At 39.5% G+C, this 27,783-nt stretch overlaps 1 protein-coding gene across 1 annotated transcript; it reads right to left on the bottom strand.

Moving 5' to 3' along the window:
* Positions 1 to 1,354: 1,354 nt before the first annotated feature.
* Positions 1,355 to 16,217, bottom strand: Tnmd (tenomodulin). The gene is made up of 7 exons (XM_034485345.2): positions 15,950 to 16,217; positions 15,653 to 15,784; positions 7,064 to 7,204; positions 6,744 to 6,845; positions 3,870 to 4,023; positions 2,026 to 2,192; positions 1,355 to 1,736 (listed from the first exon to the last, which is right to left on the bottom strand). Exons 1-7 carry the CDS (start codon positions 15,995 to 15,997, stop codon positions 1,527 to 1,529), a joined length of 954 nt encoding a protein of 317 aa, XP_034341236.1. The 5' UTR covers positions 15,998 to 16,217; the 3' UTR covers positions 1,355 to 1,526.
* Positions 16,218 to 27,783: the final 11,566 nt, after the last annotated feature.

Genomic DNA, 27,783 nt, shown 5'->3' with positions numbered 1-27,783 from the left:
ATCATGTATGTTGGTTGTCATTCTTAGGAAATTTGTATCCTCTACAGAGCAAGGTACATATAATATCCTACAGACTATTCAATTTTTAGTGTCTCCATAACTTAAAGTTATTGGAAACTGTTAAAAAGGGTAATTTCTTTTCAAAATGATAGCTAACACCACTAAGTTCATAAGCCTCAAATTGAGCTCATCTTTCACAGTTTTCTATTTCAAACATAAATTAATTCCTCTTATAATTGGAGTAATCCAAAAAAGTCTGAGGCCTTTTAAGTAATTAATAACAGAGGGGACATTGTTAGATATATTTGATTGTACTTTCATTTTGTGGCTATTAATAATCTAAGTACAGCATGTATGCTATTAATTAATAATTTGCTAATTCTCAGTCAGTCTTGGTCATAGCTGTTTCTATGTATTTTCTAGGTGGTGAAGTGGGAGACTATGACTTCCTGGCCCACAGAAGTGGACCAGGTGAGGGTTTTATTTGATGGAAATTTCCAGACAGTTATTGTCATGACACATAACGTTTAGTTGAGCAATGAAGAATGTTATCTTCAAATGAACCGACAAGGGGCGTGACAGATTGGCGGAGCATGAACTTTGGAACTTGACCTTGCAGGGACATCAAAGTTAACATTACCTACTAACAAGTTTTGATTTCTTTCACTTTTGTACTCTTTCTCATTCCTAAGGGAGATATGGGGTAATTGGGAACCTAGGTCTTACCATTCCTTTAAGTTGCAAATGGCTAGTTCCCTGTAGTCTGGGAGGAAAAAGCCCATTTGACTTGTTCACGCCAGTAATTTCGTAAGTCTGTGTCTGTGGCTTTTACTTATGGGTCTTCATGTTTCAGAAAATTGCCTTGAAACATTACATAGGCAGATACTGATGTAAAGAAAAGTCAGATGTGAAGGTTCTAAAATGTTGAAATTGTCCAGGGTTGAGGGAAACCCAGGACCCCTTTTGCTAAGTTAGCTCTCTCCTTTGCTGAGTCGGAGCAGTTAGAATGTTTAAGTGTTGGCCTGCTGTGACTCACTGCCTGACCAGCAGCTTTAGAGACACTTAAGTCCACAGCATGCCTTTCAGGTAATTAAGCACTGGGACTATGCACACAAGTTTATGCTTTTCTTCATTGCTTCTGGGGACATTTTGCCATTGCCCCTTCAGTTTTACTTTGTCAAAAACAGCACAGTAAAAATAGGGGATTTGGGAACTATTAGGCTCTACCCAAGCCTGGTGATGTAGTTCAAACTGGCATTTTTTGGCATCCATCTTAGGCAGGTCTAGTCCATTCCAGTTGCCAGGAGTATTCTCAGCAAACACTTCCCCATTGTGTTCAGCAGCAACGAGCCCATTGATGATGATGTAGAAGTTTATTAGAACACGAAGAGAGGAATATCCTACAAGTAATTCTGAAGGATAGGCTACTTGGAGGCAAATACCTCATAGGCAGAAATTCATGGAGTAGCATGCATTAATTATATGTTGGCTAACAGAAGGTTAAGCATCTGAACTCAAACTTCCTATTAGACTCTCCCAAGCATGCGGGCCACCCACCAGTTGCAAGGCATGATGACACGACAGATGACTCGACCTCCTTGGTAGCAGTAGGGGTATGGGTAGTAGCCTAGTAAAGGTTCACAGACGCGACGGCAGTAGCGGTTGCCTCGACGACAGTAAATACAACAGTAACCTCTCTCATCCAGCATGGGGTCAAATTCGATTCCATTTTCAGTCTGAAAGAAGAAGAAGACAGTATTGGATGGAGAACTCTTTAGGAAGAGGCCCCGCCAAGCAAGAGCGGACTATGTGACTCTGAGTTGGGGGGAGGGGCTGATGAGAAATTAAATGTCTTAGCCAAATCATGGAGATGTAACTATGCCATCAAGATTGGTTTTGAACACACTCCCTGGAGAGTTTCTTAAGTGTTTGTTAAACCCGTGATACTTTTTCCGAGAGCTTTGAGAGTTCTTTATGAGTTCTTTTGTTTCTGTCCTGAACATGAGTGTAGTGGACAGTACTCACATAGTCGTTTACAGGAAGGTCTTCCTCACTTGCTTGTCTGGTGTGGCGGGTCTTCTCCACCTTCACTTGTGGGACCACCCATTGCTCATTCTGGTCAATCCCCTTTTTTTCACTGGCAGGAAAGTGAAGGTCTTCACCATCCTCCTCAAAGTCCTGTAACTCTGAAACTAAAATAACAAATACAAAATTGGGATGCCAATTTTGCAAGCATTTCTGAGAGGAGGGTTTAGGAAGACAAAAGTTGAGGAGAGCTATTTTCGTCTGCCCTTTGACTGGGATAATTTAGGCATGCATGGGCTGCATTTCCTAGCTGTTTAAGTGGATAGTTCATAGACTATTTGGCTTCTCACCAACCTCATTGCTTGTTTGGCATCAAACATTTACTCCTTTTCTTAGTAATAGAGTCAATTGACAAGACAAGGGACTTCTGTCTCCCTCAATGTGTTTTAGCTGCAAGTGATCAAAAGTATTTCTTGATTGTCTGATTTGATTTGGTGTTAGCTGCTCTCCCATCAATTCTCTTTTGTTTCTCAATTTTTTAGGTTTATGTTTTTTTCATATATGGATGTTTTGTCAGCATGTATGTCTGTGCACCATACACATATAGTGTCCACAGAAGGCAGAACAGGGTATCAGATAACCTAGAACTGGAGTTGAAAATGGTTGTGAATCAGTATGTGGGTACTGGGAATTGAACCCGGGTCCTCTGCAAAATCAACAAGTGTGCTTAACCACTGAGAAATCCCTCGAGCGAGCACTGCCCCCAACCCCTGTGTGTAGCTCACTTATTTTCAACTTAGGTCTGTGAAAGACTTGCTGAAAGTATATGTTCCCACATATTGTTTTACTCCCTTTCTTGTTATCTTACACAACTGAGGTCCAACTGTCAAAACCAATAAGGAGGCATTGGTTCATTGGCATTAACTAAGCTACAGACATTTCTATCCTTGTTTTTTGTTTTGCAGCATCCAAGCCCAGGATACCAGATTGCATTTGTCACCTTTAAAAACAAACAACAACAAAAAACCCACAAGCAAACAAACAACTCCAAATAATACCAATAGAGGCCTCCATTGTTGGGACTGTTCTGTCTTGAGTAATATAGTAGTCTTTGTGCAGAATGAGGGAGGCCAAAGTCTGTTACACTTAGAATAACATGTCTAGAGACTTTCATCTTCTCAAACTGAAGGTTGTACTTTTCTGCTCAGGACCTCTAACTTTCAGTCCCATTTATTGTGATTCCTCAAACATTCACACACACACACACACACACACACACACACACACACACACACACACACACACACGATTGTCCTATATTCTGGCATTTGACATGAGAATTCTTGCGACAGTGGTGCACAGTTTGGTCTCTCTCCAGTTCTTGGGTTGGGCTCACTGTGGTTTTGAGGAATAGTCTGGTATCCCTGCTGCAATGAATATAGATGTACAAAGAAAGATAGATTAGCTTTTTGCTATCACTGGTCACATTACGGTGGTGTTACCTTTCCTGAGATATTTTAAAAGCCTGTCAGCATTAATTTATCTGATTTATAACTTGGCTGTGAAAACTTCCCTCTTCACCACAGTCAGCATATACAGTTGCTTCCAAGAAGGTATAAACTGATCATTTGTTTTCATAGAAATGTGGTCTCTCAATACTGGAAAAATTAACCTGTTACAATCCATTTTTTTTTTTTTTTGAGATAGTACATTGCTCTGTAGCTTAGTTTGGCCTCAAAATCTTCCTGCCTCGGATGCCTGGGTACTGGGAATACAGATGTGTATCACCATGACTACCATGTTAGCATCATTGGAAGGAACAGATCGGGGATAGGATACCATACCTGCAATTAGAGTGGGGTTGATCCAGTACATGGTCACGTTATCGCAGATCTCCAGAATTTTAGAATTTTTTAGGAAGTCTCTGTTTTCAATAGGCTTTTCTGCAGGGACCCAAATCACTGACTGTTCAAAGAAAGTTGTAGTAATTTCTTCATTCTGAAGGAAGAAAGTAGGTTAAGGTTGGGATTGTAGAAGAATTAGTGTGGCCAGTTAGATGCTATGGAGTACTGAAAATCAGTATGTTTTGAGCCTGAGTTGCAATGGTAGGGTTGGCTGCTCATGAGCTGTCTCCATGCCATGCTGACAGTAGGTACACATAGCAGAGCTAATGACCAATCCTTTCCTTCTGGGTCTGGCTGCAAGGATGCTCACTAAAATAAGGGCTTGGCCTGCCATCATTTCCCTTGAAAGGCTTTTCATAGTGTTCTGGGTGTTCCCTGAGCCACACAAGCTTTAATTTGAGCTTGTACTATGAGTGATTTATATGTCTCCCCTTTAAATGGGTAAATACCTGCCATGTTTTACTAGTGTAGCTAAGGCTGAACACAGGATTTCACCTCAAGATGGAAAAAAACAAAACAAAACAAAGCAAAACAAAAAAAAAACCTCTTAAAATCTAAACTAGTGAGATCTGTTAAATAGCTAATTAACCTCTCATTTTGGATTTACAAGAAATTTGTCTTTTCATATTTTGAAGTCTACTTATGGAAAGTGAACTCATTAATCCCATTCCTTTTAAATACTTAACATTTATCTCACCGAGGGCTCTGGTTTACAGAGCTTTACAGAGTTTTGTTAAAAATACCTTCTCTTCCCTTTCTAGTGCTGGGAGTAGTTGCCTAGAATATCCAGTTCTTACCAACTTGTCTACGAGGTTTCATCACTTTATGCCTGCTCTTAATAAGGCCTTTTCCCCCTATTTTGTTTTTTTTTTTCCTGGCTTTACGAGTTTTCAGTGTGTTTATTTAATCACCAAAATGTGTCTTTGTGTAATTTTTCTCTGAACCATTCACAACTTTCAAGTCCTGGCTCTTTTGCCCTTGAGTCTGTAAAGACCTTGGAACACATTGAAAGGGATCGCAGAAAATGAGGTTGATGTACTCCCTAACTTTGTTAGCAAACTCGGGGCTGTTTAGATTCTGACTCTGCATGTTTTCCAGGTGTGTGCCATGGATACTGCTCTAGGGTAAGTGCAGGCTCTTGTAATTTTCCAACCACAAATTTGTTTCACGGAAAGAGACCTGTTGTGTGACATTCTGTTTTCTTGGAGATGAGATGATTTTTACTATCATGAGGTGAATATGTGGATTACTTAAAAGATCTCATCAAATTGAAGAAAAAAATTAGAGCCCAGAGAAGATATGGCCTTTGTTTCTATATCACTCCAGAAAAATCCTATTATATTGCTTAGCCTTTCATTGCTGCGGGACTGTACAGAGCCTTCACAGGACCAAGGGCCTCTCCTCCCATTGATGTCCCACAAGGCTGTCCTCTGCTACATATGCAGCTGGAGCCATGGGTCCCTCCATGTGTACTCTTTGGTTGGTAGTTTAGTTCCTGGGAGCTCTGGGAGGTCTGGTTGGTTGTTCTTCCTATGGAGTTGCAAACCCCTTCAGCTCCTTCAGTCCTTTCTCTAACTCTTCCATTGGGGACCCCACTCAGTTCAATGGTTGGCTATGAGAATCTGCATCTATATTGGTCAGGCTCTGGCAGAGCCTCTCAGGACAAAACCAAACTAAATTAACCCAAAATAAACTCAAGGATGGTGAGGATTGGTGTATTTTAGGCAGGTGATGACCCATTTCCCATGGCTTCCTGGGATCATTCATTCACTAATTGGAGCAGGGGCCTAGTCATCCCAGTTTATTAGTGGATCCAGAGAATTCATCTTAGGTTGAGTTTTTCCTTTGCTTTTGCTTCTTCTGAGGAGAACTGTGGATTATTAAACCAGCAGCTCAGCATAGAATGGTAAGGTGAACCAAACAGAAACCTTTAAAGTGGATGAATGTTGGAGCAAGACGGAAGTGTATGACTCTCAGATAGCCTTGGGACCAACTTCCCATCTTAAACACAGTTTATTTTTACTATTTATTTAAAAGTTATTTTAGCTGTATGTATGCATGTATGCTTGCTTTACCAGAATAAGGCATTGGATCTCCTGTAACTAGAATTACAGATGGTTGTGAGCCACCATATGGGTGCTGAGAATTGAAAACGTGTGTCCTCTGGAATAGTTAGCCAATACTCTTATTGATCTCTGAGCCAGACCTCTAGCCCCTATTTTTTTTATTATATTTTTATTTTTGAATATGCATGTGTATCTTTGTTGGGATATATGTGTGCATAAGAATGAGGTTGCCTCTGGAGGCCAGATGTGTTGGATCCCCCTGGAGCTGGAGTTATATAGTTGTGAGCTGACTGATGTCAGTACTGGGAATTGACTAAAGAGTCCCCGAGCCATTAGTCCATTGCTGGACTAATTTTCTTCAAGTCTTCCTCATACACTTAATTTTATTCCTCTGATTAATTACTCTCACTAGAAATTATTGGTTCAGGAACAAAAAGAGTATATAGTCTTTTGTAGTTTTGATTTTTTTATAGGTATTTGGGTATAAAAGTATAGTGTTATACCCAAATTCACAAACTTCATTTTCTTAAAAGGCCTCAGTTAAAGAACTTCAATCTGCTACTCACTAGCTGTGTTCTTTCAGCAAGTTACTCTTTGGTCCTAAATCTCAGATCCTATATCTGAGAATGGGGATTATAATATAATGCCTGTTTACAAGACCGTTTGAAGATTTAATGAGAAGCGAACACCTAGTCCAGTGACCAGCCAGTAAATGATACTTTTTAGTACAATCACTGTTCTCACATACCTCATCTATTTCCTCTTCAGGTTCAGAAAATTCAGGAATCACTTTGATTTGAGTTTTAATAAAGCATTTTTGAAGACCTACAAAGTAGATGCCAGTGTATCCCTATAAAACAAACAAAACAATAATATGATTAATTCCTGTGATTGTTTCAATTAATGAGTTCCATGACCTAACAGAGCCCCAGACTAGCAAATGTTGAGTTCAAAGAGAAAGCTATGTCATAAATGAAATGAAGGTTAAAGGCTATTTCTTTTTAATGTGAGTCAATCATTGTATTTTTTTTTTTAAGTGAAAAGCTTCAGGGGAAACAGTCAACTCACATTTTTAAAGTCATGGACTTCCAATGTTTCATCAGTGCCATTTCCACTTCTGAATATTTCTGTTCTGGTTATGGGATCGATTTCCATGTAAATCTTCTTCTTTTCACCATTGCTGTAGAAAGTGTGCTCCATGTCATAGGTCTGGGGAGCAGAGGAAGGAAAGGAAGCTCTAAGATAGTCTGGGTGCCCCTTCAGAAAATGTTTAACTGGGTAAGCACCCGGGTCACCTTCTCTTTCTATAACCTTTGTACTGAGGGGTGTCATCTCAGCAGCTTGTCATTGGACAGTCTCTAAAACTTATGATTGAATTAAGGTGCTTTTGGGTGTTCGGGGAATCCCTTTAGTCAGTGTTTTGTATTTAAGCCAAATAGCTGAGCTAATTATGAAGCATTCCAATGGTTTTCTTGGCAATCTTGGCTAAGTAGCAAATGATACTCTGCAAACCAGCCTATAAAGTATTTTCCCCCTGTGTTAAGCCTAGGGATCACCTCACGTCTATGTTGCTTCCTGGAGTGGCTGCTTCATTTTCTAAGTGTCCTGTGATTATTCTCCCCATCCCTTCCATGAAATCCATTACATCCTAGGAAGAGATGTGAAACCAGTTAGAGTGCTTAGGCATTGTTCTCTATTCCCATATATTAACTCATAGCCTTATCTTGTACTGATTTATTTCTCTTTGTTTTTAAAAATCTAGCAGTCACCTGCCTTCCCTTAGCCTTCTATGTTATAGGATAACCATTCCCATTCAGGTTACTGCTGGGTTATGTTTTAAAAACTTGATTCTATTGTTTTCAATGTCTGTAGATTCCTCTGGATCGATAGCCTTTGGTGGCAGGGTGAGGTGCCATAAATTAACAGAATCTTCCAAGGAGAGTGCTTCTGAAAGGCTGTTTAACTAAGCCTTTCTTGAGTGGCTAAAACAAATCCCCACATTTCCTTCTGTTCTCTAAAAGAGACAATTCTCAAACTACAGACCAAGAGGCCCAGTCTCATAATGTATTCTATTTCGGGATTGAGCATGCAACTTATAACTTGGGACATATTTGGGGCTAGAAACAAATATGAACTCCAGAGGAGTCTAACCTCTGTTGGAAAGCATGCCCGAGTTGATGGTGCCATTTTCAAGCCTGTCATCTCCCTGTTGCCTGGAGGCCTTTGCCTGTTAGGTTTCTGCACATTCACTTGTCCTTCTGAAAAAGCAAGTTGCCTACAGAGCCAGTGTTGCTTTCTAATAACACAGCTCCTAGTGGCGCCCTCCTCCTTTAGTTTCCATTGGGTTGGGTTGTTTTTAGTGTCTGCTGATGTCCATGACAGCATGTTAGTTTAACCTGGTCAAAATTTTCCCAACTCAAGTAGAAAAACAAGTTTGATGGGTTTGTAGAAACAAGTGTTACTTCAAGCATGAACAGTCTGATGGAGCCGCTGAAAACAAAACCAGAGGCCAAGCCATTTTACCTCCCTGTGCCCTGTAGTGCCTTAGACATGGATGGGGATTATTTGTTGAATAAGTATTGTCACCAGTGACACACTCCCCTCTTTCCCAAGGAATGTATTGAAGACTGGCAAGAGTATCTAGACCTCTCCAGCAGCTGCAGGGTAAACTTGGGAAGGCCAGCCTCATTTCATTTGTGACAGGTAGAAAAGTCCTTTAACCTTGTTATTTGCTTCTGCTTCTAAATATCCTCTCAGTTTCAGCATTGGAACCAGCTAGAGAAGAGAAACTTCTAGGTAAGGCAAAAAAAAAAAAAAAAAAAAAAAAAAAAAAAGCTTGCAGTTAGTTGGCTAACTTAAGCAGAGGACAGAGACATCCACTTCAGACAGAGTCTTGTCAGGCTTCCCAATAGGGGGTAGTTTCTTTAGAAATACTATCCATTGTGGAGACAAATGTTGACAGTGCTAGCCACCAGGGGCTGGACTGGGGTGTTTGTTTCATCAGTAGCACCACTGATGGATTATTGCATGGAAAAATTGGGTTAGAGACTAGGGGATATTGGACTGTGGCCTACCTGGGCAAAAGAAAGAGAAAATACAGACTGCATTTTCAATCATCAGGAGAAGACTATGGGACTGTGCTGGTGACATTTAAAATTTCAGTGTACTTCTGTGGAATGAGTTTTCCTGCACTGTTGGCAATGCACTTTACTTGGACACCTTTCTGGATGAGTACTATTGGAAACCGCCAAGCTCAGCAGATCTTCATTATTTTCAACATTTCTGCAAAGAATTGCTTTTTTGTTTGTTGGTTTGTTTGTTTGTTTGTTGTTATTTGGTGAGGGAAGAGGCAGCCATGTTAACTGTACCTATTAACCAGCATGTTGACTTTGTATTGGCAATGGTAGCTTCTTGAATAGTGTGAGATCAGAATGACTTCATTTGTGTCTGAATCCTTAGTGTGTGGGAGGGTGCAGGAGCAGGGAGCTACATATTCACCCAGATGGAATTCTGCTATCAAAGGTGTCCTTTTGAAACAGACTGTCCTTTGTCTAGGAGGATGATGCCAGCGACTTACTTTGGACTGTGTGGGGATGGGTTTGAGTAAATCCAGACATACTGTCTCACTCAAGTCCCCGTGGAACTCACTGCTTGGGTAATGGCTATGCAAGCTTCACTGGCCCATATGATGACTGAGCTCATGCCTTTGGCATCAGAAGGACTTTGCTGTCTACTAAGCTCCTTGGCTCCTGGGTTGAAGTGCCTTCTGGAGATGAAGAATTAAATGGCTTTGCCCTGTCCAGGAACAAACTAAAGCAGAGACAGGATGGCTGACCTTACAAAGGTGTGACTGGGCTCCATGCATCTCTCCTCAGACTTTGCCCCCAACTTAGCTTTATTCCAGAAGAGACAGAGCAAGGACAGCATGTGACATGGAATGGGCCCTTGCCAAATTGGCAAACAGATGAGCCCCTTTTCTGGTATCTCCATCCCCTGTCCGATTCGCATCCTCATAGCCTTTTTTTTTTCCATGCCTTTCTCATTTCCATCTGTCCCTATGTCTCCTGTCTAGACAACCTGGAGTCTGCCAGTGCTTTAGGGATCTTATGGAAGAGAAGACACCAATCTGACAAACGATTTCACATTTAGATATTAGCAACGGAGAAAACATTTGTCAATTTGAAAAATGGAATGCACTGCTTCACTCAAAAGAATGGTGCTGTAATGACACATTTTAGGTACTGTGAAACCAGGAGCAGGAGATATGAGGAGGAGTGAAAAAGACTTCCAACACAATCTAAAGGGGTTCTTACTGGCCTTATGAGGGTCAGAATGTTGGAATAGGACAGAGAAGCCAGTGGGATAATGGGTGTATGGGCAATGTGTGGAAAGACTGCACTGACAAAGTATGGGGGAAATATAAATCCATTTCTATTCCCTGTCCAGGAACTCTGTTCTCAGTCCAGTTAAATCTTCCATTTGGGTAGCCAATAAGCCCTGACTTCTCCTGCAATGTGAACACTTTCCCCTGTTTTCTTGTTTCTGTTGGTGACAGTCTCCGAGATCAGAAAAGAAAGGTTTTTATAAAGACTAAAGCTGACTCACACCTTAGTGTGATGGATTTGTTTGGGGGCAAGTAGCTGTAGCCTGTCCTGACAGGGATTTGAGGACATTTGGCTTAGGTTTGTTTTTCTGAAACTTGTGATTAATCTAGCTGCTCTTTTTTTTCCACCTTCATCCTTTACTGTCTGTTTATGAGGTACACTCGCCAAAGATGAAATACATGCTCAGAATAGCTGGCTAGCAGGTGTTAGGCTGGAAGAAAGGGAAGGAAAGGGAAAGCACTGTACCATATTATTACCAATCTAGCCTGTGAGAATTAAAGGGCCTCTGGGTATTTCTCTACCAACACAGTACCGGCAGATTGTTTTTATGCATAGTTGGACTTCTGCATCTTCAATCACCAGTTCTCAGCTCTGAAAAAAAATGGCATAAGCAGCCAGACATTCTTTTTAAAAGGAAGGAAAGAAGGAAGGAAGAAAGGAAGGAAGGAAGGAAGAAAGAGAAAGAAAGAAGGAAAGAAAGAAAGAAAGAAAGAAAGAAAGAAAGAAAGAAAAAGTCATTTTTTCGGTCTACAGAATTGAGCCACTAGCGAAGTTTTTCTGTATCCACAATCCTCTCTCTAATTCCTAAATTCAGTTGGAAAACAGGAAAGAATTCTAAGGAAAGGTTCTACTTTTAATGTTAGTTCTTTTACTTACAAGCTGTGTGACTTTGGCCAAGTTACTGAATGCCTCTAAAGGTTCAGTCCCTGTCCATATCCCCTCTCTAGATGCAATGTTGGATTGTTGGCAAATCCAGTTTTTCTCACTTTTGTTCTGGTTCCTGTTGGGTTGCTTGGTGGATCGCAATTACCTGTTGATCACCTGGGCTTCTTCTCCGTTTCAGCCACTCATAATAGCTCTGTTTGAAGGCAGTAATTGCCTATGCCACATAAAGCACTCAGTTAAACAAATACAACCTTAGGAGTAAGAAGTAAGGATATACTTAAAGGAATTGGAATCATGGAAATTGTAAGAGCTAGACCTGAATAGTCCAGAGTAACAACAGGCCCAGTAAGGATTGTTGTATAAGGGTAATATTTGGATCTTGCAAAGAAAAGAAAATAAAGAGATGCCCTCCTTTCCAAAATGCTGATGTGGCGGCATCTGGGGAAACTCAGTTCCCTGCTTAGGAGATTCCAGCTACATCTCCAGCTTTATTCCCTTGAGGTTTTAAATGCTTCTTCAGTTCCTTGTTTCAACCCCATCAGACTGTTGTGCTAAAAGCTTAGGTAATCTAGAGAGAAAAGTTGTCCCTTCTGTGCCTAAGAGATGACTGAAGAGACTTGGTCTGGAGCTAATGCTGGTAGTAAAAAAAAAGTGATAAGGGAAGCTGGGTTCACAATTGGAAGTGTTTCTTTTGTGCAAAGGACTTTCAGCCTAGAATGATCTTGGGAATGAAACATGAATGAGACTGTTTCAGTGGTCTACAGCAATTGAGGTTGCATGGGCAGGATGCTCCCTTATCTTTATGACCTCTCATCTCAACTAGAATGTGGAACTTGAAGGAGAATCTCCAAGAATATGCTGATTGTTGGGGAGTGAGTAATTACCTCCCAACAGCACTAAAAATCACCACATAGTTCCGATGTATGGCATAAAAGCACATAACATTCTTTTACATAACTTATTATGTCTATGTCTCATTCCACAAAGGTTTTAAAGAATGGGGTACAAAATCTGTGCTGTGCTTATAAACTGCTGGTTTAAGAGCTACAGCCTTTTCGTTTTGTTTTCTCCATGTTGCTTTGATTAGTTGAGGAATTGGCTTCTAATTCTTTCAAGTTCAATGTGGAACACAGGGAGCCTTAAGTAAGCATGTTTTTTTCTCTATAAGTCTACTTCATGGATCTTAAGGAACTTATTGCTTAGAAGTGGATCCTCAATATGGTGCCCTTGCGAAATCTCTGGAACTGAATATGCTTCCCTTGCTTGGTTAGGAAAGCTGAACACAGAGTCTTATGAACCTGGCTTTCCTCAAGTCTCTTCAAATCTCCTAGGTATGGCTGTGACTCAGGAAGCCTAGGGCCTGGGAAAAAGTACAGTGGCTCACTCAGAGTTGATCCTATTTTAATTCTGACTTATTTTCCTCCTAGATAAGTGTGTGTGTGTGTGTGTGTGTGTGTGTGTGTGTGTGTGTGTGCATGTGTGTCTGTAGGAGTCAAATATTGCTTACTCCCTTTTGAGATCAGGAGTCTGGATCTTTTGTGCATCCAAAAGTGGGAGGGAAAAGGCTTGGTAGCATGGGAATGTCAACACCAGATGTAGGATGTTAAATAAACACTGTTTATTATAAACAGATGTGGAATGAGAAAACAAGAAGGAGTGTTGTGGGAGCTAGAAGAGCAAGCACTGAGAGCTTGGTGAAAACTCCAGAACAACAAAGGTATCACTACAACCACTGAACAGAAAAGCATCAATAGTTCTCTCTACCAAAGGCCACTCAATCCACCCAAATCCCACAGGCACCTAAAGAAAAGTCCAGGAGACCATGAGTTTTACTTTGTTAATCAGCCTTTCATTCCAGCTCATACTTTTAAGCAGTGAGAGTCTTAAATTTGTACAAGACACTTGGATCGTTTTCCTCTGGAAATATTCTTCCCAGACTAATCTGACTGCTTTTATTTTCTCTGGATTCTTAACTGCTCAGATGCAGGTCTAGTCAGAGTCTTGGTCACTAGGAGGTACATGGCTAGCCTCCCAAGCTCCTTGCCTAAGACTTAGAGGGTAGTAGTTGAGTGAATAAACAATGTATGCTGCTCCCTGGTCTCCTGATTTACAGTGATCCCAACCTGATTTTGTAGAAGGCCAGGACTTATATAAGAAAAATAGTTTATTACAATTCTTTATTGGAATAGAAAATATATAATACTTGTTCATGGTAGAAAAACTTATCCTAGGAGATACATAATGTCTTTTATCTGCACTTCTTCATAATAACTTTGGTCCCTCATTTACACTCCTTTTGGTGAAAATTATATATCCTAAAATGAATTACTTCATGAGAGCTTTGACTTGTTTTTTTCTTTTTAAACGAACTTTAATCAGTAGCACACCCCACCTTTTCCATGTATGCACTGCCCTGAGTTTTTTTGTTTGTTTGTTTGTTTGTTTGTTTGGTTTCAGAAATGACAGCATTACTTTTTGGAAATCATATTTAAAAGAACTGGAAGTGGAAACAAAGGTAGCATAATTGGAAGATAGGGGAGATCATGAACTCAGCTAGGGAGTGTAAATTCTTGCAAGATAAAGGCGAAATCTCCTGAGTCACTCCCTAGGCATTTATTACCACACGGAGTCAAATGCCATTGTAAGATTAGAAAAACACATTAATACTGTTAGAATGACATTTATACTGCCAACGAATACAGGAAAATAAGAAAGGCTATATGCTCCCTGTTCAGACAGGTATCTATGAATGGTCAAGAAGATTAGCTGCCTACCACATCCAGTGAAGGCATTATACTTGCAGCAATTAAAATAATTTATGGTCCTGTCTATAATTATGGTCCTCATACAATTTCCAAGAGAACCACTGATTCAACTTTTGGGGTAGCACATTACTTTAGGAATTAGCTAAGTGGCATTATAAGGAAGTCATTGTGCTGGAATAAATGTTGGCTCTCAATTAACTTTCTGATGTTGGTTTCTCCACACACCTTGCAAACCTTGACATAGTTGGCTTCCCTAGAAAGACATCTGAACAGCAAACAGTTCAAAAGCAGCAGGGCAGTGGGAGTGGGCTAATAGGGGTAGGTGATGCCTGAAAACCTTTCTGGAACATGATGTAAATAAAAAACGAAACAAATAAGTAGGCTTGTTTGCTCTCCTGCTCACTTCAACTTTATAGGTATCCTTTGAGACTAAACAGGCATTGCAGCAGAGGTGGAGAATCCCAGGGTAGCTATGCCTTACTTTGGTGTTTTCAGTTGAACACTTAGCCAGCTTATCCTCTCTCTCTTCCCCTTTGTCTGTCTTTCCCCCACGAACTCTTTGCTCCTATTGCTCCTTTGACTCCTAATGGTCCATGCCAAACCATTTTCTTCTTGTCTCATTTTCCCTCCAGGATCTGTGCCTTTTCTTTCCTACATCTGCTACCAAGTAGAAATGAGTATCCCGTGACAAAAAAAAAAAAAAAAAAAAAAAAAAAAAAAAAAAAAAAAAAAAAATTAACTACAACACCTGCAGGAGCTGCAGCAGCAACAGTGACCTACAAATAGAGAAGAATATGGCAAAGCCAGAAACCCATCTTCATGGGTTGTAGCTCGTTTCGTTTTCATTCAAATGGTAATTGTTAGCAAGAAAAGACTATGATTTTATTTAGGTCACATCTAAACCTGTCCGTTGCACATGAGCCCAGAAATAACAATAACATGGTAGCACGAGAATACAAATTACAATGGCAACCAAGTTTCACCAGATATCCTCAGTGTCAGAAGGCTTCTGACATATCTGTGATTAACGACTTAGTGTTACTTGTATCTACCTGTGCCATTAGTATCTCACTGGGACAATTGTTGTGACCGCTGAGGAGCTGAAAGGCTCTAGTTCTTCTGGTTACGTAAAAATAATTCTGAACTCAGGTATGAGAATCACTTCTTTGAAAATGGAGCTTGCTGCCTGTCCTCACAGCAGATGCCTTAAGTCAGAACATAATCACTGAAAATCGTTTGCTGCCATTCCGGGTGTTTTCTTCTTATGTGACTGTCTGGTTACTTTTCCATCACTTTCTGCCCAGATAATGGAAAGAAAGATGGAAAGTATTTTTTTTTCTTTCTCACATTAAAAAAATAAAAGCTTCCAGGAGATTTAACTCCTTAAAGTCAACCATAAAGGAGTGGATAAATTTATTTCCTGTCACTACTAACCAAAATGTAGAAGACAATTTCCCCTCACCTAAATAAGTAAATGAAAGGAAAACCTTGATTTCATTCCTATGCCCCCATGAATAAAAAAAGATGAAAAGCTTTCATTTTCAAATTAATTTCCATGTTAATCCCTAATTAAAGTCAATCAAACTCAGAAAAGAAACACTGGATAAGTTTCTGTTACTTACTTTCTTGGATACCTCAGGCCAGAAGTGTTTGCTCCCCCAAAACAGGACAATTAGAGTTAAGGCCAGGATACCAAACACTAGTCCACAAATCTTCAGTGATTTACATATCTTCTTAGATTTCAGAGCTTCTGCCTAAGCAAAGAACAGAAAGGATGAAACAATGTACAATAACCCTCAAAATAGCAAGCCATAATTCAAAGTCTCCTTCAAGTTCACTTTCTAATGTTCACTTTGCAATACGATAAATCTGCAAAACCATGCGTCTGCTCAAAAGGGAAAATATATGAATCAACTTACATTTAGAATGTGACAGCCCTCACAGTTCTCTGGAGGATTCTTTGCCATGGTCTCCCAGCACACAGTGCTCTTTCCCTGCTTCGAGAGGACTGAGAGACCACTGCTGAGGTGGAGTTGCAAGTGAGTCGGCTAACAGATGCCAGAGGAGAAGCTGAATTTATATGGCTCAAATATGTCATACCAGAGCCGGAGGGAGCCCAGGGGGCTCCCGTGCTACGATTTGTTACATAGATATACCCATATATGTATATAACTTCTGTGCACAGAATTCCATCCAGAATGGCAAAGACAGAAGGTTATAATGAAAACTATTGTCCTGGGGGTTGGGTTGGAAGGGGATCAAGCCTAGGACACACTGAAATGATTTTTCACTATGAACTTAAAATACCAGTGGCAATACATGCTGCACACTCCAGAAATAAGAAAACAGAGCAAAAAAAAAAGGGGGGGGAGAAACTAAGTTCTAATTTTATTTCCATGCAATTAAACAAGTATTTATTGCAGGAATATTAAGTATCAGGTACTTTCTTGGGTGCTGGATAGTCAGAAATGAATAAGGTAGCATCCTTCACTATGTAAAAGTATTCTGGATGCCAAGACCAATGTATATTTGACTAATTGTAATTGAAACCAGGATAAAATGAAGAGCAATTGTGAGCGTTCTCTCTTCATTCCATCTCTATGATGAATTTTCTCTCCTTTAGTTGGTCCCTCAATGCTGGTATTTATTATGTTTCTTCATGCTTTTTTTTTTTCACTTTAACATATACTGCTTAAATGATCTTATCCAGTTCTGGAGTTAATATATCACTTATACAGCAATGCAAACTCAATTCTGTGCCTATAACCCAGTTCTGTCTTTTACTTTCAAAGCCATTTGAACATCTTGATGTTCTGGATGTAACTCAGAAATAGCAAACTCAGTATGTTACCTATCAAACTCCTTCCTTTTTAACACTTCCTTCCCCCAACTTACTTTTTTTTTTTTTTTTTTTTTTTTTACTAATCCTAATCTTGATTGGTGATTACAGTTAGTGTTCAGTCTGCCATAACAAAGAAGTGCAGAATTACTGACTTGCATATAAAAACTCTACTTAAAAAAACACAGTCCTTACATTTCTGGAGGCTACAGCCCTTGATCAAGGTGTCAGCTAGCCTTCCTTCCTTCCTTCCTTCCTTCCTTCCTTCCTTCCTTCCTTCCTTCCTTCCTTCCATACATTTTATGTAGTTTTTATTAATTTTACTTTTATTGAAAATAAAGTTATTTTCATAGAATATAATTTGAATTCAGTTTTCCTTCCCTCATCTCCCAGATCCTTCCCACTTCTCCACCCTTCCCTGTCTTAGGAAAATAGACAGGCAAATATAAAAGAGAAACAGGGATAAAACAAATGAACAAACAAAATCAAAAGAGGAAGGAAGGGAGGGAAGAAGAAGGAACAAGCAGGAGAAACTCATACAAAGACACACCCATACACAAAGAAAACATACAAAAACACATCATTGGAAACCATAATATACATACAAAATGAGGTTTAAAAAAAGCCCAAACAAAGCAGTATGACACACACACAAACACACATCTGCCAAAATACCATTGAGTTCATTTTGGGTTGGCCATCTATTGCTAGGCATGGGGCATGCTCTTCAAGTGTAGTTTCTATATCCAGCGAGACTCCCTTGGAGAAATTTATTTTTTTTTTTTCTGAGTGACTGTTCATTGGAGATAGCTTCTTTTGTTTTTTTTTTTTATTGAATATTTTATTTATTTACATTTCAGATGTCATCCCCTTTCCCCATTGCGCCCCCCCCAGAAATCCTCTATCCCTTCCCCCCTCCTGATACTTCTATGAAGGTGTGCCCCCACCCACCCACCCACTCCCACCTCCCTGCCCTCGAATTGCCCCACACTGGGGCATCCAGCCTTCACAGGACCAAGGACCTCCTCTCCCACCTATGCCCACCAAGGCCATCCTCCCCTACATATACAGATGGAGTCATGGGTCCCTCCCTATGTGCTCCCAGGCTGGCAGTTTAGACCCTGGGACCTCTGGTTGGTTGGTATTGTTGCTCTCCCCATGGAGCCAAACACTCCTTCAGCTCCTTCAGTCTTCTCTCTAACTCCTCCACTGGGAGATAGCTTCTTGATGGGGGATGGAAATTTCCATCTACTTCCCCTCCAGTGGTGAAATGCCATCTGGTTTGGACCAGTGCAGGCCCTATGAGTACTGTTGTAGTCTCTGGGCGTTCTTCTGTGTGTCAGTCCTGTCGTGTTTGGAGACAGCTTCCCTGCTCTCATCTATCTCCTTTGCTTCTCACAATTTCTTCATCTGCTCCATATTTGTTTATTTCTTTTCTTAATTAAACATTTTTATTTATTCTTTGTGAATTTCATATCATGTACCCCAATCCCACTTAACTCCCCCTCATATCCATCCCCTTCCCTCGCAACCTCCCCCACAAAAGAGAACAAAAAATAACCCCTAACCCTATCTCATTGTGGAAGCCATGTTACATCACAGCGTGTAACCTAGTACACCTTTTTGCCCATACAGTTTTAACTTGCAAATGTTCATCAGTCTGGTTCGAGGCCTCTGGCTTCTGACTCACCACGGATACCTGATCCTCTCTGTGACCCCCTCTTAGACATTCCACTGTTGCCATGTGTCATGGAGATCCCCCAGCTTTGGATCTGCAGGACTGACCCATTCATATGCTTCAGAAGTTCATACATGGGATGGATGTTTGGGTGGTCCAACTCAGAGCCTGGATCTGGGCCTAGTTGGAAGCTGAGTTGTTCAGCCCACCAATGCTATGCCTGTACCACCAGGACCAACGCTCCTGTTTTGCTCAGGCAAGGGGCATAGCTAGCTCACTTTCGCTGAGGACTGTGAGGCCAGCTCACTTGCCTGCTGCAGGTGTGTTTGTGTGTTTATGTGTGTGTGTGTGTGTGTGTGTGTGTTTCATGTCTCTCCAGTGCCCACACCACCACAGGGCAGATGAGGAGTGTGGTCAGCTCACCCTTAGGGGGATAGGGGAGTCACAGCTCATGACAATGCCTGGAAATCAATATGGCCTTAGGTCAGGGACATCTGCATGGCCTTTAGTGGTAACATGGGTCTTGGACATCAACACAGCTCCTAGCTGAGATAGTAGCATGAACTCAGACATGGCCCCTGGTGGCAGCATGAGTCCAGATGTCACCATGGTCTCAGGTGGCAGCACAGGTCACTCAGATCAGTATGTCCCCTGGTGACAGCACAGCCCTCAGACATCCACATGGTCTCAAGTGGCAGCCCAGACCACTGATATCCACATAGACTTTTGGTAGTAACTCAGGCCACAGACATTGATACCGATCCTAGATGCAGCAGAACCATGGCTCTCAGCTGCAGCTGGGGCCCAAATATCACCATAGCCCCAGGTGGCTGCTCAGGCTCCTCATATCTACTGGTTCCTCACTGTTTCTCTCTCTCTCCCTCCCCCTCTCTCCCACCTCTCCTCCTAGTACTCCCTCTTTCCCTTCTCTCCATCATATATTCATTCATGGAACTGGCTCAGGATACTTGAGTGTTTCTCTCTGGCTGCCTCAGGGCCACCCATATTTGTTTCTTGAGCTGTCTTTCTTTTGTTTCTGGGTAACAGTTATCTTGCTGGTCACTTGGTGCCTTTGTATTTTTTTGGGGGGGGCATATAATCTCGTCTCCCCTCCTTCCTCCCTCCCTTCTTCTGCCCTCCCCTGTCATGCCAGGGTCTCACTATGTAGCCCTGTCTACCCTCAAATTCATAGAGATCTACTTGTCTGTGCCTCCCAAGTGCTTGAAGTAAAGATATGCAAAATCACAGCAGACTCCTGATCTCTGTTTCTAAGGATAGCCGTCACATGGAATAAAGGGTCAGCTGTACAATGTTATTTATCTTTAGTTACCCTTTTGAGAACCATATTTTCAAACACAGTCAAATTCTAAGATACTGGGAATTAAGGCTTCTCCATATGAAATCTGAAGTGATCCAGCTTGAGTCATTACCAGTGGAGCAGTAACTCAGTCTTCAAACCAGAAGCCTTTGTTTGTCTTACAATCACCTCACCTTTTAATGTCTATTTTATTTGCTTAGTCACCAGGTGCTAGGTACTTTACATTTTTACACCTTTCAATTGATGTTCTTCTGTCACTGAATAGCCAGTACTTCTATTGTCACTGCCAAAACCTTAGCTGAGACCAGTGTTTCCCAACCTGTGGGTTGCATTCCCTTTTGGGTTGCATATCATCCATTCACATAACAATTTATAACAGTAGCAAAATTACGATTATGAAGTAGCAACAAAAATAATTTTACATTTTCGTATGGCACCACACATGTGGGGCCATATGAAAGAGTCGCAGCATTAGGAAGGTTGAGAACCCATGGCTTCGACAGTCATCATCTCAGACAAGTCTCAAATCTATACCTTTCATCTAGGCTGCTGTCTTGAAGCTTCAGACTCATGTGCCCATTTAACAAGCTGAATACCTCCATTGTGATGTATTAAATGCCACATCACCCAGCGTGAATTAACTGTATCTTCTTCTACATCATACTCTCCCTTATCTGTTATCTTCCCTACTTTAAGGACACCATGAGTGGACTCCAGACCACAAATTCCAGTGGCTCATGATCCCTTCCTTTTTGACTCATTCCTGTACCTAATCAATGATTACATCTAATTAATTCTGCCTCTGGATTATCTTGACAATTCTATGGTGTAGACTTTCAATCTAAACTGGCTCAGTTGAGGGTCCATAGTTAATTTTACTGTTATAATAAAGTTTTAACATTTTCCGTTGCTTTTAAAGTTTTCTTATGATGGAAACCTGAGGATAACCTCTCCTCTGCTTGAAGTTCTTTGATTAGCCACTAATGGTGACACAGAATGCACTTTATGATCTTGAGTTTGTGTATCTCTCTAGCCATGATTCTGAACAATTTCCTCCAGACATGGAGCTTGTTGTGATCTTAGATTTGTAGGGCAATGGAGCAGGTGCCCGTGACTGATCCTGGTAATGTCTCAAAGGAAGATAAATTCTGTTAGGGACAGGATTATACCTGAACTTGATCTTACAAATTACAAAGAACAAAATAAAACAAAACAGAGATCTGTTTGCTTTGCAATTATTTGGTTAAGTTTTTTTTTTTTAAGGTCATACGAACATTCCCATTGAGAACCCATGTTTATGAGAATAGATGGTTTCTTTTAACATGTCACTGAAAACACCTCTGATGCCACTCTCAGAGTTAATGCTCTGTTGATAAACATACTCAACTTTTCCACACCGTATCTCATTGTGTGTTACCCTCACTGTCTGTATTCATTTATTCCTTGTTCAGCTGGAATATTTCCAGTTAGTCCTCAAAATGTTTAGATCTTACCACTTCCTGAACGCCTTTCCTTTGTCTTATCTCCAACACCTTATTGTGTTCATCAGCCTTTTCCTTGTGTTAGCTTTGTATCTTGCTGATGTTTTAGCCATTGATTGCCCTCAGAATACTGCATGATAAGTAGTTTCTATGTTTTACTGATAAATAGGCTCGAGACTCTTTGTAACACCTTTTTGTTGAAAAGGATTTATTCAAAAATGGGTTAAAACAAAATGTCATGGAAACCTAAAAGGAGTCACAGTGAATTCTGATTCAGGAGAGCAAAGAAAATATCACACAGGACATGATATTTCAGTAGTTTTACCTTTTGATAGTACGTGTTTATTTAGTGTTCCCTATGCGACAGCCACTGTTACAGAAGATAGATGATACATGTTTCAGTAATGTACAAGCAAATGCAATTCCTGAGAGTCCAGTGCAGGGCTTGTTCAAGTGTAAGGGATCTAAGCTTCTGTCTTTGCATTCTGTGACTCTATGAGTATGCTTTCCATCATTATCTCCTAATATGGCATCACCTCTGGAAAGGAGAAAAGGAATAGCAAGGGTCAAAACGAATATGTGCCAGTTGTTTCTGTCAGGAAAGCAATGTTTTCCTGGAAATACTATCCTGCAGACTTTTTAAAAAATTATTATTATGCTGGCCAGAACTGTGTTGGATGGCCACTTCAGCTATAATAATACTGTGAGGAGGTTTTATTTTCTACCCACATTATTGCTATCCTTAACAATATTCTGTTTTTCTATAAACTGGGGAAACATACTGGATATTAAATCTGCAGTTTCTGCCTTAACAGTCACCATAAAGGCTTAACGTTTGTTCTTATTCTAAGAACAATGAGGAGTCATAGATATGTGAGCAGAATTCTCTTTATACTTAGTAACATCTCTCTGGGTGTTTTAAAAAGAATAAATTATGAGGAGAGAAAAACACTAAGAGAGCTCATTGAAAGAGATGCCAGTGGTTGAACTAGAAAAATGGTGTCAAGAAAGGAGATAAGTAGGCAGATTTGACCTATATTTAGGAGAAATATATACTTGGTGGTAGGTTGGATAAAGAGGGCAAGAAGGGAGAGAGTGAAGAACAAGCCACCAGGATCTGGCTTGCACATTCATTAAATGATATTAAGAAGCACTGAGGAGGATCACTTTTCTGGAAATGATGAGTATGGTTAGAACATGTTAATTTGAATTATTTTTGAGGTATCCAAGAAGCGATGACTAGTTTCTATTAATTAATGTTTGGAGCCCATAATGTAGTTACTGGAGTGAAAATTCAAATTTGGAGCCATTTACTCTGGTGAAAACTATGGAAGTTTAATGGCATGGTTCAGAAAAAAAAAAAAAAGAATTTAGAGTAGCCAGGGAAGAGGACTGCTCATTTTCAGAAAGTTTTCACAATTATTTATTGAAAAGCCTTTTTAGAATGGCTTTCATATTTTTATAAAAAGATGCACACTGATTGTAAACTAAGAATATAGAAAAAATTAAGAGGAGAAAATCTGTACTAGCCAGGAATAAGTATTATTGCACTTCATTTTCCTTATTCAAACTAAATAATGAAAATTATATTACCTTTCTATTTATGATGTTATCATAATTTAATAACTTAATCCATTTAAAGTGTAGACTCTACTCACCGGTAGTTAGGGCAAAGCTACTAAGTGATAGCTACTTTAAAATTAATAAGTTTTACTCTGAGCACTAGTTTTATTATTCAGGATTAACAAATGGATGCAAAGTTTTTAGTAAGATTACTGTAAATGGTATTTTTGCAAATGTAATTTTTAAAAATGTGCATTGTTGCTACATTACCCAGACTGGCCTCTATCTCCTGAGCTCAAATGCACCTCCTTACATAGTTGGCCAAGTAGCTTGCACTGTAAGAGCATACCATTACACCTATAGATCAAAGCATTTCTCTCAACATAGGAGCTTCTATTAACTATAGATGGTGACTAATACAGGGGCCCGTAATTGGTCAAAATGCAGAGAATGAGACACTTGTTGCATCCTACAATATCACTGCAGCTGTTGTTCTGAATCTACAACCTGTGCACTTTGGATTGTACATATTATCGCTCCACTAAACTGCAGTAACTGCTGCCTGAAAAACCTCAGCTCAGATTAAAGGATTGCAGATTATGGTTGCAGTGCTTTTACTGTGTATGTTTTTCTGTTCTTGAGTGTGTGTGTGTGTGTATGTGTGTTTGTGTGTGTGCATGTAGGTGTGCATGTGTGTGTGTGTGCGCGCGCACACACACATGCTTATGGAACCCAAAGATTAACATTGAGTGTCCTCCTCAATTGTTCTCTACCTTATTTTTTTCCCAAACAAAATCTTTCACTGAACCTGAAGTTTGCTAACTCACCTAGATTGGCTGGCCTCCCTTCTCTGCCACCCCAGCACCAAGATTATAAGCATGAACCAATCTTACCTGGCTTTTTGTGTAGGCTCTTGGGGATTAAGCTTGGGTCCTTATGCTAGTTTGGAAATCACTTTGCTAACAGCTATCTTTCCTTTTTCTCATGTAAGTGGTAATTAGGATAAGACCACAAGAGAAACCTGTTCACTAACAAGACCCCATATAAAATATAAAATAGGATGTGATTTCCATTCCAATAAATATATTAGTAACAATGCAGAAACAGAAGAAATATGGAAAAAGAAACAAAGCAGCAGGACTTCTCCAACAGTTTATAGACTTTCAGGAATTGAGTGCATGCAAAACTAATTAAAGATCGAAATGACAAAGAATTTAAGAGTCTATGTTTTTAGTTTGCTACATTTTTTTCCTTTATTGAATATGTCCTGGTTATAGTTTCCTTTTCTTCTTCTCCTCCTCCCAGTTCTTCACCCCACCACTCATCTGAATCCACTACCCTCTCTCTCATTAGAAAAGAACAGGCTTCTAAGACCTAATAACAAAATATAATATAATAAGTTGAAGCAAAAATCATCATATCCAAGTTGTTCTCTGCAACCCAACAGGAGGAAAAAAGTCCCAAGAGGAGGCACAGTCATTCTCACCCTCAGGGGTCCCATAAAAATATGAATCTAAGTGCTATAATACATAATCAGAGGACCTGATGCAGACCCATATAAGCCCTGTGCTTGCTGCTTCAGTCTCGGTGAGTTTATATGTGCCTTGCTTCCTTATTCAGAGGGCCTTGTTCTCCTAGTGCTCTCCATCCCCTCTGGATCTTACAATCTTTCCAACTTGTTCTGCTGGTGTCCAACCACAAGGAGACTTATTTTTAAAATATCAGAGATGTCTAAGAGGTAAATAAACACATAAATGAAGGAAAGTTAATTCAAGACCTAGAGGAAAAATTTTCCAAAGAAAAGGAAAGATAAATGAAAATCATCTGGCAATCTTGCAGATAAGAAAATCAACCAATAAAATAAAAATAAGAGAAATCATCATCAATAAAAAATTGTACAAGAATTTCAAGGACTGAGCATGAAGTTGAGAGACTACTACATTCAGATAGCAATAAAGCAACAAACAAACAAACAAACAAACAAAAAACAAAACCAAAAAAACCAACCATGACAACTACATTTATTGCCTCTGGGATATGATTAAGATAAAAATGAATGTTTGGTGTACCATACAAAACAGAGATATAGACTAATAGCATACAAAACTTATCCAATGAGATCACTGCAGACAATTTTCCAACTCTATGGAACTATATGGACATCTGAAAGACATCTTCATGTCATAATTAAAATGAAAAGGAAACAATATTAAAATCTATAAGAGAAATTGACAGATTAATTACAAAAATTTACTTTTTCATGATAGATTTTTTTTTGAAGAAACACTAAAATTTGGTAGAGCATACTATATTATGATCTAACTCTTGAAAATAAGTATCAACCAACAAAAATCACTATATCACTTATTCTTTAAAATTGATGGAGAAATAAAGACTTTCCAAGATAATCAAAAAATTAAAATACTCTGTGACCATTAGTTCAACATTGCAGAAGATAAATAAATCATACACAGATAAGAAGATAAAAGAAACTCACAATTCTAAGCACTTGAGAAAAATAAATTTCACTAGAAGAAGAGGTAATTGACAATTGGGAAACAATCACATTTTTACTTCTGTAAGCCAGCATAGTTAAGGGAGAAAGAAAGAACAACTCATACCAGGAATTTAAACAACACAATGACAGAAATATACATAACATGGTATCCAGTTAGATCATGTGTATTGGTTGATTGGTATAAAACCAGGATCCATGTGATTGCAAGAAATATACCTTATTGGCAAGGATGGAAAACAAGATTCCAAGCAAATAGATCATTAGAAAATGTTTTTTTTTAAACTGATAACATCATAAATTGTGAAATCCAGAAGGAATTGTGTTGAACCCAGAGGGTATAAATGATCCAAACATATCAATAATAAGCAATTCAATGGAAGTAGTCTAAAATACGTGTTAAAAGAGAACCCAGGGCTGGACAGTCAATGCTAAATTCTACCTTAAAAATCATTAACACCAATACTTCTGAAACTATTCCACAAAATAGAAAGGGAGGGAATGCTTTCAAAGTCACTCATTCTTTATAGCCCATAATACCATGATACCAAAACCAGATAAAACTCAATTAAAGAAGTAAACTACAGACCAATTGCCATAACCATAATGAACACAGGCATAAAAGTGGTAAATAAAATGCTTGGAAACCAAATTCAACAATAGACTAAATGGAGGACATGTCATAATCAAGTTAGTTTCATTGTAGAGATGCAAGGATGTTTTAACATACAAAAATCAACAAACATAATGTAAATGGACTCAAGAACAATAGAAGCATCATATTTCAACATAATAATAGCTATGTGCAATAGACCTATAGGAAGCATTATATTCAATAGGAAAAAATTTAGGAATGGGACAAAGTTGTCCACTACTAGCAGGCAATCATATTCTGTACTTGAAAGACTCTAAAGACTCTAGTAGAAAACTCAAATCAGATAAACAGTTTCAGCAAGGTAGGAAGATACAAATCCAACATACAATAATGACTAGGTTTTTCTATATGCTTTTGGTGAATACATCAAGAAAGAAATCAACATCATTTACAATAGTGTCACGAAGTAAAATAACTATGTATGTACCTAATTAAAGAGAGCTATTTGTTTTTCGTGTTCAGTGCTGGTGACCGAACACCAATGCAAAGCCTTGTGTTTGCAGCAGAAGTGCTCTTATTGCTGACCTACATCATCAACTCCTGAAGAGGTTAAAGAGCAAGAAAAAAAATTAAAACAGCAAACAAAGAAGTTAAAGAGAGAAAATGATGCAAATAACTCATTTGTTCATGGATTGACAAGTGTCAATGTTGTTAGAATATCCATGATAATGAAAATGTTCTACAGATTCAACGTAATCCCATCAAAATCCATAGAATTATTTTCAAGTATAGACAAACAATTCTGAAATTCACACTGAGGCACACACATAACGCGGGGGCCGGGGGGGGGGGGGGGAGAGAGAACACCAGAAGAAAACAAAGCAAAACACTCCCACAAACCCACCAACTAGTCAAAGAAATCCTGAGCAAACAGGAAAATATTGTAGGTATCATAATACCCTACTCCAAACTAAAGTGAAGAACTCCATGTAACAAAAGCCATGCAGAACTAACACAAGAACAGCTGTTTAGAGCAGTGAAAAGGAATACAAGGCTTCTAAATACAACTATGCAGCTACCGCCATCTGATTCTTGATATAGGAAACAAAGACATTGGAAAAAAAGGACATACTTGGTGTAGGGGAAACTGAATATAGAAATGTAGAAGATTGAAAACAGATCAACTCCTCATCAGACTGATCAAGGATTAGGTTGATAAGGACTAGATCAAATTATGATTATAATAACAAGTTAGATACACCACTGATTAAATCAGTCAGTGACAATGTGGGCTGCCTCTTGAGCTGTCTAATTACAGCATCCTCTATATTGTCCAGTGTGGTTCTTGACCAAGGCACAGTTAACAACATGGGGTGCACTCATCTGTCTGTCTGGTTCCACAAAACTCTCCTCTATAGGCTAGTTTTCTTTGTCTGCTAATTATTAAAGGCCTCCCACATAGATGTAGACCAGTGTAAATCTGCATTTTAGCTTCAGTTGCTCTAACTTTTGTTTTTAGTTCAGTGGAGGGGGGGAAGGTCTGTACTTTCAGACATGTTGCTAGTGAATAAAGGTTCTCACCAGACATTTAATCTAGGTAGATAATTCACGAATGAAATTACTAGCAATATAAAAATAATCTTTACAGGACATAACCTGGAGTAATCCCAGAACCCAGGAAAGTTGGAGGGTACCTCGGAAATGGGAGAGGAGAAGCTCTGGTGAGGAAGAGAGCAGATCAGAGGCTCTATAAAAGGAGATGGG

This window comes from Arvicanthis niloticus, chromosome X (assembly GCF_011762505.2).
Source record: "Arvicanthis niloticus isolate mArvNil1 chromosome X, mArvNil1.pat.X, whole genome shotgun sequence".
Classification (NCBI taxonomy): domain Eukaryota; kingdom Metazoa; phylum Chordata; class Mammalia; order Rodentia; family Muridae; genus Arvicanthis; species Arvicanthis niloticus.
This window is presented reverse-complemented; position numbering and strand designations above follow the sequence as displayed.